Source organism: Aotus nancymaae, unplaced genomic scaffold, assembly GCF_030222135.1.
Source record: "Aotus nancymaae isolate 86718 unplaced genomic scaffold, 86718_ANA_hifiasm-v0.15.2.pri h1tg000010l, whole genome shotgun sequence".
NCBI lineage: Eukaryota > Metazoa > Chordata > Mammalia > Primates > Aotidae > Aotus > Aotus nancymaae.
The window spans coordinates 31,420,186-31,437,922 of NW_026988421.1; the positions used below are offsets into that span (position 1 = coordinate 31,420,186).

The 17,737-nt window shown below is 38.8% G+C and overlaps 1 protein-coding gene across 2 annotated transcripts in view; it reads left to right on the forward strand.

The window, feature by feature from the left end:
• Nucleotides 1–17,737, forward strand: part of HPSE2 (heparanase 2 (inactive)) — a 766,947-nt gene that overhangs the window by 81,782 nt on the left and 667,428 nt on the right. For both annotated transcript variants that reach the window (XM_012439611.2, XM_012439610.3), the window contains exon 3: nucleotides 598–759. In XM_012439611.2, coding sequence (XP_012295034.1) covers nucleotides 598–759 — 162 coding nt within the window. The remainder of the gene's footprint in view (nucleotides 1–597; nucleotides 760–17,737) is intronic.

Consider the following 17,737-nt stretch of genomic DNA (forward strand, 5'->3'; position numbering starts at 1 on the left):
TTTCTGAGTCAGAATTAAGCTATTTTACTCAAGGTACATGAAAAATAGCAGAAAAAACCCTGACCAGGTAAGCCATAGATAAGCAGCTCTAACTTGAGCTAAGTAGGCTGACTGGCAGGTGAATTTAAAAAATAGACCAAGTACCCTAAATACACATGCTGAAGCTATCACCTGGTCCTGTAGCATGAGGTAGAGAGAATGACCTACATAGTCACTAGTATTCAAAGTTGTATTATAATACTTTATCCTTTGGAAAATGGTAAGAGAATGTTAAAAAATTTCCTGTTACCCAGGAGGTAAATAAGTCCTGAAGGTGAGCCAGGAAGTAGAATTGAGGAGTGAGAATCTTAAATTATGTCAGAGAGAGCTACTAAACAGATAGATCTCCCAAGAATTTGGAAATGACCAGAGGAACTTTCAAGATGTGTCATGGAGTTGGAGAGCCTTCTGATTGATTACTTCTGCATCTGTTTAGGCTAATGAAAATGCCAGTAGCTTATTAGTTCTGTCATTTTGGGTAAAGCAAGACTTTGATGGTATATTATTTGTTGTTTTGTTTTAGTTTTTGCTGCCTGCCTTCTTTCTTTCTTTTCGTAGACATTGTTCGAAGTGATGTTGCCTTAGATAAACAGAAAGGCTGCAAGATTGCCCAGCACCCTGATGTTATGCTGGAGCTCCAAAGGGAGAAGGCAGCTCAGATGCATCTGGTTCTTCTAAAGGAGCAATTCTCCAATACTTACAGTAATCTCATATTAACAGGTAAGGCTATTGGAGTTGGTTGAAATCTTAGAGCATTCAGTTAGCAACTTGTTACTTGGGGTATGCACCTGTCTGTCTCCACCCACTGCATCACTTTTTAAATTGTGATGACTTGTCTTTCTATTACAAATACTCCTTGTAGTTTGCAGATATATTTTGACTTGAAATTATTGGTGATTCAGCATGTGTTTTCTTCTCAAAACACAGAACCAATAAAAACCTAATGAAGCCTTTAAAAATATGACTTTCTTGATGTGTGCCAGTAGATTTGAGAGAATTACTAAATTTGGTGTGTTTTAAGAAGCAGCTATTTTCCTCTTTCTGTGTATGCCCTTTCTATGAACCCAGTGAATATAAAGATGAAATGTAAAAGAGATAATGGTCCTTAGACAGAGCAGAGAATGTTCTATTCTTGGTGGAGTCTGGAAATATCTGGGGAATTTGATTTTCTTTTTAAGAGCAAAGAGGCTATGAGACTGAGCCATGCTTCCTTACATCCTTGGTTCTAGGAGGAAAGTGAAAATGTGTCAGAGCTACAAGGAGAAACAATTTTTTGCAGGGCTGCTTGCAAACTTTGCTGGTAATGAGCAAATGAGCTGCATGCTTTTGTCAGGCTTTGGAAAATATTGTAAGAGCAGAATCTTATGTGAGAATCATTATGGATTTGAGGTGAACTCAGAAGAGCAGTCCAAGTTACCTCCATTTTCTTGAGACCACGTAAGACAGACCTGCATTATATTGACCCAAATCAACTTTAACAAATCAAAACTACGTGTTTTCCCTTATGAATATTAATAAATAAAAAGATGGATTGTCTGACAGGCTATGACCATCTCACACTTATTTTTGTAAGTTCTAAGTTAGGAAAACTTTAACTTTTTTTTATACGCTTCTTGGCACGTCACCAGGAATTGCTGAGTGGCAACCAAATTGTTTTGCTTTTAGAAAAGAACAAGACTCTTACAACTTTTCATCTTGTACCTGGTGAAAAACCCAACAGTATGAGATGAAAGCCAGACTTAAATGTAGCTTTGGTGAGCAGAGAAGGGGATTATGGATTTCATAAGTATAGGCCCTGTTTTTTGCTCTTTGATAGGTCATTAAGAAGGGAAAAGTTAAAAGTGATTTATGGCCAATGCATATATTTCCCTAAGTTGGTTACTGAAACTGGGTTTAAGTTTAGATGTTTGGGAAGAGCATAGATGTTTCTTCAAGTTTTTTTAGTCAACTTCATGTGTGCATGTGTGTGTGTATAAATATGTGAGTGTGTGTGTGTGGGGGGTGGGTATTTTCCAATTCAATAAGTGGAAATGAAATATTTTTATTCTATCTTTAGTCTAATATTTTTAGGCATTTATTAGAGGGGTCAGACCTTGTGTTCTTTAATGTGGCATAGAAAGGGCTTAGGGTAATTCTAACCCTAAACCAAGGCTCCAGAGTATGGCTTGAAGGCATATTATCTTTGAAAACACAAGTGTTCTATTAAGTTTAGTGGAATCTTTTCTAATTCTCAGTAACATAATCCCTTTGGATGTTTATTCACAGTTCAAACTGTTGGAATCAACATTGTCAACTCTTACCCTGACAAATTGCTTACTTTCTACTAAACAAACTTACCCTAGAGAAGAGCCTCTTTCCTGCTCTCACTTCTTCTAAGCTGCTTCAAAGAGTCCTTAGGCATTTTCCACATTTTTCACCCAAATGCCTGTGCAGAGGTGGTATCCTACTGCAGACAGAGAATTTTGCATGCCCCGGTTTGTTTACATGAAAGTGCAAAAGGTTTTGATCCAGGTGTTGGGAAGAGATGGAGCCATTTCAGTTTAGCACCAATGGTAAAACTATTTTAATTTCCTTTAACTAAGTCTTTGATTTTACACAGTGTGGCTTTCTAATTGTTAGGAAGTTAAATCCTTGATTTCTTGTATAAATCTTGAGAACATGGTCTCCAGACAGCTAAACATAATATTTAAACATAACTAAACTAACTTTTGTAAATATTTCCCTTTTCAGTGATGAATGTATATTGGTAAGGAGGGTGAGGTTGAAGGGGCAGAGACCTCTCAAATGAAGTGACTTTCTTTACCAACACATTCAGAACACATACTCCAGGATTTTTATCTGTATGAGTCTGGCATAATGTTTGAAATATCTGCAATGAAAGTATTTATGTGGGAACACAATGAGGAAACTGGGCCTCTAAAATCTCAGAAAGAGATCACTTTAACATCCTTCTCCTCTACCCACCAATTATTTATAGAATTTCATGTGTATGGGTGTGTAGTAATTGTTTTCTGGTCAGTTACTGGTATATTCTTTATTTAAAAAATGGGACAACTAAGATATCAGTACAGTAAAAAAATTAAGTGATTGAAATGTCATATGGTTAAAAGCATGTTAAAAATGATAGTTGTTGAGTTCCACCTCACGAGCAAGTCCTTATTCTTGGATGTTCCACCTTTACCTTATGTGACTGTCAGCTGTTGATGGGAGAGGCATGCCTTCATATTCTACATTACAGCTAATGATCCCTCTTAAACAGCCACTCCTCAGAGAAGGGCAAATTGTATTCTAGCTTTGAAGGCCTTTTAACCATTTAATAAAAGAAAATAACTCTGCAATTGTTAGTGATATCCAAGTTAATGGAAACAATAAAAACTAATAAAATTTAATGTACATACCTTGTTGAAGTATTCCTTATTACGTGTATTTGTAGAAAAGTAGATTCTTTTTACATATTTTTGCATAGTTTTAAACTCATCTTAACGTTTTCATGTCAGTGGTTTACATGATACTGGAAATAATGTTAGCCTCACCTAGCCTAGAGGGTTTTTAAAGTAAACTCTAAAGTTACAGGGAGATGATGGAGTAATTCCAGTAGACCATCAGTGATGGAACTGTTTAAATGGTGATGAGTCATGTACTGCACTTTTCCCACACACCTATGGGGGTGTATATGTTTGTCCTGCAGTTTCTTGAGTTGGAGAGTGTTGTCATTGTGCATGTCACTCAAAGAGTGGCTATGAGAGGGAGAATTGGACCTAATGAGAGGGAGAATCGGACCCTTTAAAAAAAGAACAGGAATCAGATGTCTTAACGCTTCTTTGTGCTCTCATGATTCCTAATACAACAATGCTCTATAAATTTGTTGATAATGTTCTGCTGTGTACATAAAGAATGAATTCATTAGATTACTTTTTAGGTATAATATTGACATGTATTAAATAACTTTTATGGGTTCAGATTCAGTTGTTTCTCTTCACCTTGCTCCCTCCTCTTTGAGATATAAATTGAACTTTTGGGGTAGATCCTTGTGTTGTAATCAAATGAGACACATAAAAGTCAGCCTTATGGGGAAATAAGGTTTCTAGGATTTTGTTTAGAACATAAACTTCTAGAGAGCAAGGAATATCATATGTGTGCAGCATTCTGGATTGCATGTAAAGCATAGTGAATGATCCTGAAATGAGGTCAAATTTCTAAAAATGTATTTGTGTGGTGAAAGTCATCTAGTCAACCCTCTGTATACAGGCAGTTTGAAACTGTAGCCATTACAGATGGATGACATTACTCAAGACATTTTCTAATATTGCTTTATGAAGATTCTTGTCATGTGTTGGCTGCCACTTTTGGTTTTCTACCTCTTCATTCAGTCATTAGACTCCAAACTGGACTGAGATTCCTATGGTTGGCTTTATAGTATTACTGTGGCAAATAAATTAAGCAAAAGAGACTTCCACTTCCAGTTGTGGCCCATTCTGTTAACTTCAATTGAGCAAAAGTGTGCAAGTCAATGAAACAAGGACTGTTTCCTCAGTTAGCACAAACCATAATAATCTGGGGACTATTGCTAGGCAAGCATCAGACTACAGTAGCCAACAAACACAAAACAGTCTGTTAGACTCAAATTCTTCCTCTGTAGCACTTTTCTTTATCATTGTTCTTTAATAATTTTGCCATTAATTTGGCATTTTAATAGAAGTTTAAAATAATTTTTGCCAATGATTATTGATTTTAATTATGCTTCAAAATTAATTTTATTAGTGGTTTGGATAAATCATTTCCATTATGAAAATGGCTTCTATATATTCTCTCTAGAGTGAGTCCTCTTACTGTTGTTTTTGAGATTTTGGGAGATCCACCTCCCTCCCAGTATTACTCATTCACCTTTCCTTATTTTCTGCACCTAAGTGAATGTACTATAAATTTATCTGCACAAACTCTATCATTAAATACTCCATATTTTCTTTCACTCTACCCTAGATGCTCAGAGCAGCCTCATTTCTCCCATTTGCCATATTCTCCCATAGCACATTCAAAATTATCTTTAAAACCCCTTTATACAGTAATAACACATTTTACATTAGTGTCAGGAGACAAGAAGCAAACCATCTACTACATTCACTTTCTGCTTTGTAAGAAAATACATTTGTGTATCAATATGAACCAAAGTGGGTGTGATTGGATGTAAAGCACAACCCAAACTCCTGGATCACAGACTATTTAATGTCAGGTTTTATCCCCCTGGCATTTGCTTCCAACTTTATCAGACAAAGCAAAATAATGTTTAAAAATCACTTTGAAAAGTGATTAATATGTAGCATTGTGTGCTATTTATTTGCATGTTTATTAAAATACTATAGAGTGATGTGGATTATATCACCATAGATGACTCTTCTAGAGGGCTAAAGATTGTGTCACATGTATGTTATATATATTCTAAACTTTGTAGGGAAATTTTTCAATATAAAAATTTATAGACTAGCACCTGCTATGGTGAAAGATATGTTTTAGAACTAGCTGATAAATGAAATCCCTGTATTAATTCATTATAAGTAATAAATATAGTAAATATTATAACTCTTCAAACACACTTGATGGGATTTTGAGTGTGATTTTGAAGTAACACAAACATATATTCAACCTCCCTTTTTCTTTTTGTTTACTCATTAATTTTTATTATTTATTTATTTAAAATGTCAATAGCTTTAGGGGTACAAGTGGTTTTTGGTTTTATGGATGAATTGTATAGTGGCAAAGTCTGAGATTTTAGTGCACTCGTCACCTGAATAGTGTACATTCTACCCTATATCTAGATTTTTGTCCTTCTTCTTTCTCCCTTCACCCGCTTCTGAGTCTCCAGTGTCTATTATACCACTCTGTATGCCTTTGTGAACCCATAGCTTAGCTCTCTCTTATAAGGGAGAATATATAGTATTTGGTTTTCCATTCCTGAGTTACTACACTTAGAATAATGGACTCTAGCTCCATGCAACTTGCTGCAAAAGGCATTATTTTATTTGTTTTTATGGCTGAGTAATATTCTATGGTGTATGTCCCATTTTCTTTATCCACTCATCAATTGATAGGCACTTAGGGATGTTCCAAATCTTTACAATTGTAAATTGTGCTGTAGCAAACATATATGTGAAGGTGTCTTTCTGATATAGTGGCTTTTTTTCCTTTAGGTAGATACCCAATAGTGGGGTTGTTGGATTGCAAACATTCACCTCTTTTAAATTATTCTGGTGATTCTGGATTTCAGGATTCCTGAATCAAAATCAAAGAGTTCATTTAAAAAAATTTATTAATTTTATTTCAATAGTTTATGGGGAACAGGTGGTTTTGGGTTATATGGATAAGTTCTTTAGTGGTCCCTCCCTTCCTTCCTTCCTTCCTTCCTTCCTTCCTTCCTTCCTTCTTCCCTCCCTCCCTCCCTCCCTCCCACCTTCCTCCCTCCCTCCTCCCTCCCTTCCTTCCTTCCTCCTTTCCCTCCCTCCCTCTTTCCTCCCTCCCTCCCTTCTTTTTCCTTCCCTCTTTCCTCCCTCCCCTCGCCCCCTCCCCTCTCCTCCCCCTCCCCTCCCCTCACCTCCGTCTCCTCCCCTCACCCCCTCCTCTCCCCTCCCCCTTCCCTTCCTCTCTCCTCCCCTCACCCCTCTCCCCTCTCCTCTTCTCCCCTCTCCTCCCCTCCCCTTCCCTTCCCTCTCCTCTCTTCCCTCTCTTCCCTCTCTTCTCTCCTTTTTTTTGAGACAGAGTTTCACTCTTGTCAACCAGGCTGGAGTGCTATGGTACGATCTTGGCTCACTGAAACTTCTGCCTCCCGAGTTCAAGTGATTCTCCTGCCTCATCCTCCCGAATAGCTGGGATTACAAGTGTGTACCACCACGTCCAGCTAATTTTTTAATTTTTAGTAGAGATGGGGTTTCACCATGTTGGCCAGACTAGTCTTGAACTCCTAACCTCAGGTGATCCACCCACCTTGGTCTCCCAAAGTGCTGGGATTACAGACATGAACCACTGCACCCATCTTTAGTGGTGATTTCTGAGATTTTGGTGCACCCATCACCAGAGCAGTGTACATTGTAACCAGTGTGTCATCTTTTATCCCTCATCCCCCTCCAACCCTTCCCCCTGAGTCTCCAAAGTCCATTGTATTATTTTTATGCCTTTGCATTTTCATAACTTAGCTTCCATTTATGAGTGCGAACATATGATGTTTGGTTTTTCTATCCCTGAGTTACTTCACTTAGAATAATGGTCTTTAGCTCCATCCAGGTTGCTGTGAATGGTATTATTTCTTTCCTTTTTATGGCTGAGTAGTATTCCATGGGGGGGGGTATGTGCATGCATGCCTGTGTGTGTATCTATCTATCTATCTGTCTATCTCTATCTATCTGTCTATCATCTATCTATCTATCACATTTTCTTTATCTACTCGTTGGTTGATGGGCATTTAGGCTGGTTCTGTATTTTTGCAATTGCAAATTGTGCTGCTATAAGCATGCAGGTGCAAGTTTCTTTTTCAAATAATCTTTTCTTCTGGGTAGATACCCAGTAGTGGGATTGCTGGATCAAATGGTAGTTCTGCTTTTAGTTCTTAAAGGAATCTCCACAGATTTCCTTAGTGGTTGTACTAGTTTACATTTCCACTAGCAGTGTAAAAGTGTTCCCTTTTTACCACATCCATGCCAACATCGGTTATTTTTTTGATTTTTACATTATGGCCATTCTTACAGGAATAAGGTGATATTGCATTGTAGTTTTGATTTACATTTCCCTGATAATTAGTGATTTTGAGCATTTTTTCATATGCTTATTGGCCATTTGTATAGCTTCTTTTGAGAATTATCTCTTAATGTCTTTTGGGCATCTTTTGATGGGATTATTTGTTTTTTTCTTGCTGATTTGTTTGAGTTCCTTGTAGATTCTGGATATTAGTCATTTGTTGGATACATAGTTTGTGAAGATTTTCTCCCACTCTGAATGTTGCCTGTTTATTCTGCTGATTTTTTTCTTTTGCTGTGCAGAGCTTTTTACTTTAATTAGGTCCCATCTATTTATTTTTGGTTTGGTTGCATTTGCTTTTGGGTTCTTGGTCATAAGGTCTTTGCCTAAGCCAATGTCAAGAAGAGTTTTTCCGATGTTATCTTCTAGAATTTTTATGGTTTCAGATCTTAGATTTAAGTCTTTGATTCATCTTGAGTTGATTTTTGTCTAAGGTCACAGATGAGGATCCAGTTTCATTCTTCTACGTGTGGCTTTCCAATTATCTCAGCACCATTTGTTGAATGGGGTATCCTTTCCCCACTTTATGTTTTTGTTTGCTTTGTTAAAGATAAGTTGGCTGTAAGTATTTGAATTCATTTCTGGATTCTCTATTCTGTTCCATTGATCTATGTGCCTATTTTTATACCAATACCATACTGTTTTGGTAGCTATAGCCTTGAAGTATTGTTTGAAGTCAGGCAGTGTGATGCCTCCGGATTTGTTCTTTTAGCTTAGTCTTACTTTGGCTATGTGGGCTCTTTTTTGGTTCCATATGAATTTTAAGATTTTTTTTCTAGTTCTGTGAAGAATGATGATGGGAATTACAGTGAATTTGTAGATTGCTTTTGGCAGTGTGGTTATCTTCACAATATTCCAGCAGTGTTTTGTAGTTTTCCTTATAGAGCTCTTTCACCTCCTTGATTTGGTGTATTCCTAAAGTTTCTTTTTTTTTTTTTTTCCTGTTGTAAAACGGATTCAGTTTTTCATTTGATTCTCAGATTGGTCGTTGTATATAGTAGCACTACTGATTTGTGTGCATTAATTTTGTATCCTGAAACTTTATTCAATTCATTTTTCAGATGTAGGAGCTTTTTAGATGATTCTTTAGGGTTTTCTAGGTATATGATCATATCATCAGGAACCAGCAAAATTTTGACTTCCTCTTTAGTGATTTGGATGCCCTTTATTTGTTTCTCTTGTCTGATTACTCTGGCTAGGACTTCCAGTGCTATGTTGAATGGAAATGCTGAAAGTGGGCATCCTTGTGTTGTTCCAGTTCTCGGGGAAGTTTTCAACATTTCCCTGTTCAGTATGATGTTCACAGTGAGTTTTTCATAGATGGCTTTTATTACATTGAGGTATATCCCTTCTATGTTGATTTTGTTGAGGGTGTTTTAATCACAAAGGGATGCTAGATTTCCTCAAATCCTTTTTCTGTATCTATTGAGATGATCATATGATTTTTGTTTTAAATTCTGTTTATGTGATGTATCACATTTATTGACTTGTATATGTTAAACCATCCTGCATCCCTGGTATGAAACCCACTTGATCATGGCATATTATCTTTTTGATATGCTGTTGGATTTGGTTAGCTAGTATTTTTTTTTTTTTTTTGAGGATTTTTGCATCTATGTTAATCAGGGATATTTGTCTGTAGTTTTCTGTTTTTGTTATGTACTTCTCTAGTTTTGGTATCAGGGTGATACTGGATTCATATAATGATCTATGAAAGGTTCTCTCTTTGTCTTGTGGAATAGTGTCAGTAGGATTGCTACCAATTCTTTGAATGTTTGATAGAATGCAGCTGTGAATCCATCTTGTCCTGGACTTTTTTTTAAATTGGCAATTTTTATTTTTTATTATTTATTTATTTATTTATTTTTGTATTTTAGGTTTTGGGGTACATGTGGAGAACATGCAAAATTGTTGCATAGGTACACACATAGCAGTGTGATTTGCTGCCTTCCTCCCCTTCACCTATATCTGGCATTTCTCCCCATGCTATCTCTCCCCACTTCCCCACCCCCCGCTGTCCCTCCCCTATTTCCCCCCAACAGACCCCAGTGTGTGATGCTCCCCTCCCTGTGTCCATGTGTTCTCATTGTTCAACACCTGCCTATGAGTGAGAACATGCGGTGTTTGATTTTCTGTTCTTGTGTCAATTTGCTGAGAATGATGGTTTCCAGGTTCATCCATGTCCCTACAAAGGACACGAACTCATTGTTTTTGATGGCTGCATAGTATTCCATGGTGTATATGTGCCACATTTTCCCTGTCCAGTCTATCATCGATGGGCATTTGGGTTGGTTCCAGGTCTTTGCTATTGTAAACTGTGCTGCAATGAACATTCGTGTGCATGTGTCCTTATAGTAGAACGATTTATAATCCTTTGTATATATACCCAGTAATGGGATTGCTGGGTCAAATGGAATTTCTATTTCTAGGTCCTTGAGGAATTGCCACACCGTCTTCCACAATGGTTGAACTAATTTACACTCCCACCAACAGTGTAAAAGTGTTCCTATTTCTCCTCATCCCCTCCAGCATCTGTTGTCTCCAGATTATTTAATGATCACCCTTCTAACTGCTGTGAGATGGTATCTCAATGTAGTTTTGATTTGCATTTCTCTAATTACCAGTGATGATGAGCATTTTTTCATATGTTTGTTGGCCTCATGTGTGTCGTCTTCTTTTTTTTTTCCATTTATTTTATTTTATTTATTTTATTGCATTTTAGGTTTTGGGGTACATGGGAAGAACATGCAAGATTGTTGCATAGGTACACATGTGGCAGTGTGATTTGCTGCCTTCCTCCCCTTCACCTATATTTGGCATTTCTCCCTGTGCTCTCTCTCCCCAACTCCCCACCCACTGCTGTCCCTCCCCTATTTCCCCCAAACAGACCCCAGTGTGTAGTGCTCCCCTCATTTCAGTTTCACTACTTGTTATTGGTCTGTTCAGAGTTTCTATTTCTTTCTGATTTAATCTAGGAGGGTTGCAGACTTCCAGGAATTTGTTCATCTCCTGTAGATTTTCTAGTTTGTGTACATAAAGGTGTTCATGGTAGCCTTGAATGATCTTTTGCATTTCTGTGGTATCAGTTATAATATCTCCCATTCTATTTCTAATTGAGCTTTTTTGGATCTTCTCTCTTCTTTTCTTGGTTAATCTCACTAATGGTATATCAATTTTGTTTATCTTTTCAAAGAGCCAGCTTTTTGTTTCTTTTATCTTTTATATTTTTTGTTGTTTCAATTTTATGTAGTTCTACTCTGACCTTTATTTCTTTTCTTCTGCTTGGTTTGGGTTTGTTTGTTCTTGTTTCTCTAGTGTCTTGAAGTGTCACCATAGATTGTCTATTTGTGCTCTTTCAGAATTTTTCACGTAAGCATACGATGCCATGAACTTTCCTCTTAGTATTGCTTTAGCTGTATCCCAGAGGTTTTGATAAGTTGAGTCATTGTTATCATTCAGTTCAAAGATTTTTAAAATTTCCATCTTGATTTTATTGTCGACCCAAAGATCATTTAAGAGCAGATTATTTAATTTCCATTTATTAGTATAGTTTTGAGGGTTAATTTCTAGTTTTATTCACTGTGCTCTGAGAGGATACTTGGTATAATTTCAATTTTTAAAAAATTTATTGAGACTTGTGACATATCATATGGTCAGTCTTGGTGCATATTCCATGCACTGATAAAAAGAATGTATATTCTACAGTTGTTGGGTAGAATGTTCTGTAAATATCTGCTAAATCCATTTGTTCTTGGTTATAGTTTAAGTTCATTGTTTCTTTGTTGACTTTCTGTCTTGATGACCTATCTAGTGCTCTCAGTGGAATATTGAAGTTTCCCACCATTACTGTGTTGCCGTCTATCTCATTTCATTGTTTCATAAATTTGGGAGCTCCAGTGTTAGGTGCATATATATTTAGGATTGTGATATTTTCCTGTTGGACTGATCCTTTTAGCATTATATAATGTCCCTCTTTGTCTTTTTAAACTGTTGTTGCTTTTAAGTCTGTTTTGTTTGGTGTGAGAGTAGCTACTTCTGTTCACTTTTGGTGTCCATTTGCATGGAATATCTTTTTTTCACCCCTTTACATCAAGTTGATGTGAGTCCTTGTGTGTTAGGTGAATCTCTTGAAGACAGCAGATACTTGGATGGTGAATTTTTTTTTTTAATGAAATTAAATTTTAAGTTCTGGGATACATGTGCATATTTGTTACATAGGTAGACATGTGCTATGGTGGTTTGCTGCACCTATCAACCCATCACCTAGGTATTAAGCCCAGCATACATTAGCTATTTTTCCTAATGCTCTTTCTCCCCCAACCACACCGCTGCCCAACTGGCCCCATTGTGTATTGTTCCCCTCCCTGTTCCATGTGTTCTCACTGTTTAGGTCCCACTTATAAGTGAGAACGTATGGTGTTCGGTTTTCTGTTCCTGTGTTAGCTTGCTGAGGATAATGGCTTCCAGCTTCATCCATGTTCGTGCAAAGGACATGATCTCATTTATTTTTATGGCTGCGACATGTTCCATGATGTATCTGAACCACATTTTCTTTATCCAGTCTATCATTGATGGGCATTTTTGTTGGTTCCATGTCTTTGCTATTGTGAATAGTGCTACAATGAACATACACATACATATATCTTTGCAATAGAATAATTTATATTCCTTTGGGTATATACCCAGTAATTGTATTGTTGGGTCAAATGGTATTTCTGATTCTAGGTCTTTGTGGAATTGCCACATCATCTTCCACAATGGTTGAACTAACTTACATTCCCAGTTTGATGGATTTTTATCCATTCTGCCATTCTATATCTTTTACATGGAGCATTTAGGCCATTTACATGCAACATTAGTATTCAGATGTGTGGTACTGTTCTAGTCCTTATTCTAGTTGTTGCCTGAATACCTTGTTTTTTTCCCATTGTGCTATTGTTTTATAGACCCTATGAGATTTATGCTTTAAGGAAGCTTTATTTTGGTGTATTTCAAGGTTTTGTTTCAAGATTTAGAACTCGTTTTAGCATTTCTTGTAGTGCTGGCTTGGTAGTGGTGAATTCTCTCAGCATTTGTTTGTCTGAAAAAGACTTTATCTGTCCTTCATTTATGAAGCTTAGTTTTGTTGGATACAGAATTCTTGGCTGACAATTATTTTGTTTCAGGAGGCTAATGTACCATATTTTCTTTATACCCTAATCTCTTCTGACTTGTAGGGTTTCTGCTGAGAATTCTGTTAATCTGATAGGTTTTTCTGTATAGTTTACCTAATGCTTTCATCTCACAGTTCTTAAGATTCCTTCCTGTGTCTTGATTATAGATAACTTGATGTTTATGTGCCTAGGTGAGGGTCTTTTTGCAATGAATTTCCCAGTTGTTCTTTGAGCTTCCAGTATTTAGTTGTCTAGATCTCTAGCAAGTCCAGGGAAGTTTTCTTCAATTAGTCCCTCAGATAAGTTTTCCAAACTTTTAGATTTCTCTTCTTTCTTAGGAACACCAGTTATTCTTAGGTTTGTCTGTTTAACATAATTACTAATTTCTTGAAGGCTCTGTTAATTTTTCTCAAATTCTTTTTTCTTTGTCTTTGTCTGATTGGGTTAATTCAAAAGCCTTCTCTTTGAGCTCTAAAGTTCTTTCTTCTGCTTGTTCTAGTCTATTGTTGAAACTTTCCAGTGCATTTTGTATTTTTCTCTAAGTGTGTTTTTCATTTCCAGAAGTTGTGATTTTTTTTAATGATATCTATTTCTCTGAAGCATTTTTTAATCCATACTATGTATTGCCCTTTTACTTTCTTTAAGTTAGTTTTCTCCTTTCTCTGGTATCTCCTTGAGTAGCTTAATAATCATCTCCCTTGGATTCTTTATCAGGCAATTCAGAGAATTCTGTTTGGTTTGGATTCATTGCTGGGGAGCTAGTGTGATATTTTCAGGGTGTTATAGAGCCCTGTTTTTTCATATTACCAGGATCATTTTTCTGGTTCCTTCTTATTTGGGTAGACTATGTCAGAGGGAAGATCTGGGACTCAAGGACTGCTGTTCAGATTATTTTGTCCCATGGCATGATCCCTTGATGTGGTTCTCTTCCCCTTCCCCTGGGGATGGGGCTTTCTGTGAGCCAAACTGCAGTGATTGTTATATCTCTTCTGGGTCTAGCCACCAAGTGGGGCTACCAGGCTCTGGGCTGGTTCTGGGGAATGTCTTCAAGGGTCCTGTGATGTGATCCATCTTCAGGTCTCCCAGCCGTGGATCCTAGCATCTGCTCTGGGGGAGGTGGCAGGGGAGTAAACCAGACTGTTTGAGGGTCCTTGGTTGTAGCTGTGTTTAACGTGCTGGCTTTCTTGAATGATGGTTATGCTAGCAGTTGTCACATGGAGAGATGTAGGACCTCTGGTTAGGCAGGATGTTGCAGGCAGTGGAATTACCTGTTGTTTCCTTCTTCTTGGGGGAACGGGATTATTCTGTCATGATTTGCTGTAATGGTCTGAGTTGGTTGACCTCCAGCCAGAAGGTGGTGCTTTCAAGAGAGCACCAGCTGTGGTAGTAGTAAGGGGATTTAAGCTTGCTATACATTGGCCAGGGTAACTATTCTGGTTTCCTAGGCAATGAGTGGGGCCATAAAGCTTGGAAGAGTTTCTGTCTTTTGTGTTCTGCTACCAGGGCAGGTAGTGAAATACCTTCAGGTTGGGGCAGGGTTAGGTGGGTCTGGGCTCAGACTCTCCTTGGGCAAGGCTTGCTGAGGCCACTGTGGGGGATTGGGTGTGGTTCTCAGTCCAATGGGGTTATGTTCCAGAGGAGATTATGGCTGCCTCTGCTGTGTCATATAGTTCCCCAAGGACATAGCTGGTAGCAAAAGGTGTCACTCAGCCTCAGCTCCCACACAGTTGGCAAGGCTGGTCTTGCTCCTGCAGTGCCCCACTCAGACCTTGCCCAGGTCATAAGCTTCCTTGTTGACAAAGCAAGCACAGATTTCAGACTTTGCCTTTTTTATCTTCCCACATTGTCATCAGCAGCTCCTGTGCTTATACCTGCAGCAGTCCCCATTTACTCCCTGGATTCTACTCAAGAAAATTCACTCCGAGTCAAAATTATTACAAATTTTAGTTGGAAGCTTCTTTCACCCTGTGGGAAGGCCTACAAGCCTCTTCCCATTGTTGTTTCTATTTCTTTTTTCTTTTCTTTTTTTTTTTTTTATGGTTTTTAGGTTGTTGCTTCTATTTCTATATTTTGTGTGGTTCCCAAAATCCATTTCAGCTCTAGGTAAGGTTACATCTTTCTCCTGTGATCTGGATTTCAGATTCCCCAGTGGGGATGTGTGTTCAGAGGCATATATTCCCCCTCTCACACTTTGGGAACTTGCAGTTTTTCACCTGTCATGCAGAATTTGTAGTGGCATGCCACTTCTTTCAAAGGATCAATGCATTCTTTCAGTTTTCCTGGTACATTCCTATGGTGGTTCTTGGAGCAAAAGTTCACAGTGTGAATCTCCACATGCTGTTCTGTCCATGCAAGTGGGAGCTGCATGTTAACCCTGTATCCTATCTGCCATCTTCCTAAGCTATCTCAGCTTCCTCATATTATAGTCTAGGAGCCAGATGATTAGATAGAGTCTGAGCAGTGGTCTCTCCCATACCATAAAGAAAAGTTTGAAATTAAATTTTCATCATGGAAGAACGAATTGTAGACACAGTCTCTGCATCATTCACTCTCCAGGTAGTGTAGTAGAGTTCATTTTGAAGTCTGGTTTAAAATAAATGAATTTTCATGGTCTTTATCCAGAGCAGTAATTCTTAGGTTTGTGAGGGTGAAGCTTGCTTTATTAGGGATCAGGAGAGAAAGTTTTTGTGTGTGTAATGAAGAGGTTTTATAGCTATTTTCTGTCTGATTGGGAACATGGGTAATCAAAATACCCTGATTTAACTTTAACAGCATTTGTAGAGTGCTTACTGTATACCAGTATCTTCTGCTGCTACTCATGATACTGTACTATGTAATCTTTTGGGCCATTCCATTATCAGACTTCCCTTATGCTATTGACGGCAGTGGTAGCCCATATGGAGTAACCACTGTGAAGAGGCCAGCTGCAGCAGGGGAGCTGCAGCCAGGGCTGCACACTCCATGGAGCTGGCAGGAGCTCCACCCTATTCTGAGTTGGCAAGGTAGGAGCCCCGCCCTCCCAGACACAGCTGAAGCTGCCCAGCCATGGCTACAGACCCAGGCATCCCTGCACTCTCAGATGCCAGGGAAGCCCCTCTGCCTCAACAGGCTTGGAAGTGCCTACTCCTGCTTCCTGGCCTCTCCCCACTCCTAGTGCCTGCTCCAATTTTGGAGCAAAGTTGAGGCTGAGCCTGGGCACTGGTGCAACCTGGCTGGGTGTTCATGTGCTTGGGGCAGTGCTGACACACCAGTCCCCTGCTGCCTTGGTCCCCTCTGGACTTTGGGTGCTGACAAACACAGAAGGGAGTTTGAGGGAGGGGCTGAGGGTGACTTGGTGCAGGCCTGCAGGCACCCCTTGGCACTAACAGCCTGGGTGTTTTGGACATGACCGATGGTGGCAGGAGGCAGACAGACTCCTGGGCAGAAAGTGTTGGGTCCCTGGTGAAGCCCCACCTTCAAGCCAGGAATTGCCTGAAGCATGTGGGCCAGGCTGTGAGTTCTGGGTGGAGTCCATGGACTGGAGTGAGAACTTATTGTGCTTTTCCCAGGCCCACCCATGGCAACCCATGGACCAGTCAGTACACACTTTCTCCTTTCTAAGCCCATAAAAACCCTGAACTCAGCCAGACTCAGGCAGAAATCAGAACAACCTGGCTGCAGATAGGAGCCACCCATTACAGGTCTCTTCTCCATTCAGGACTGCAGACTCAATGGTACAAACAACCTCTAACAGTGCCTAGGTCAGGCCTCAAATTTGCTCTGAAATTGGAAAGGAGCTACCCACTCTGGGTCCCCTTTTTGCTGAAGGCTGCACAGACATCAGGACAACCTGCCTGTGGATAGGAGCTATCCACTCTGGGTCTCCTATCTGCTGCAATCTGCACACTTGTTGGGATGACCTATCTGCAGATAGGAGCTACCCACTCTGGGTCTCCTCTCCACTGAGGGCTACACACTTGATGTGATGACCTGCCTGTGCCTAGGAATACCCACTATGGGCCACCTCTCCGCTGAGCAGGGCACTCATCAGAATGACTTGCCTGCAGAAAGGAGCTACCCACTGTGGATCTCCTGAGAGCTGTATAGTCACTCAATAAAGCACCTCTTTGCCTTGCTCACCCCCTAGTTGTCCATGTAACTTATTCTTCCTGGACACAGGACAGAAACTCAATGGTGGGACTGAAAGAGCTGTAACACAAACAGTGCTGGAACATGCCCCCACTTGCCTTGTTGTGGGTGACAAGAAGGAGAGAAGAGAGAAGGAGAAAAGAGCTGAAACCACACTCAGACTTTAGTGCTGTTTTTCATTTTTTAGTCTAACAGGTGAAGCCTTTAGTGCTCTTTTTAATTTTTTTCAGTCCAGCAGCTAAAAAACATCTAATTGTTGCAGTTTTCTCACCATAATTGGGGTTTGTATATTTTAACCTGTTTTGGTGATTTGCATATCCTTTCTGATGAATTACCTTTTCATATTCCTTGCCTTTTTAAATTGGGTGTTGAACTTTTTCTTAACAGTTTGTGATTGTTCTTTGTGAAAGAAATGTTAATCCTTTATCATATGTATTGCAAAGCATTTTTCACTCTGAATATCATCTAATTTTTGACTCTGTTTTAAATTTAGAGTGTTCATCTTTCACTGTGACTGGAATTTATATTTACTTGTAGTATGATGTGTAAGTATATAATATTGTTTTCTTCAAAATGACTAGCCAGCTTTGCCTATGTGGTTTTAAAACACTTTTTTGCCACTGTATTGAAATACC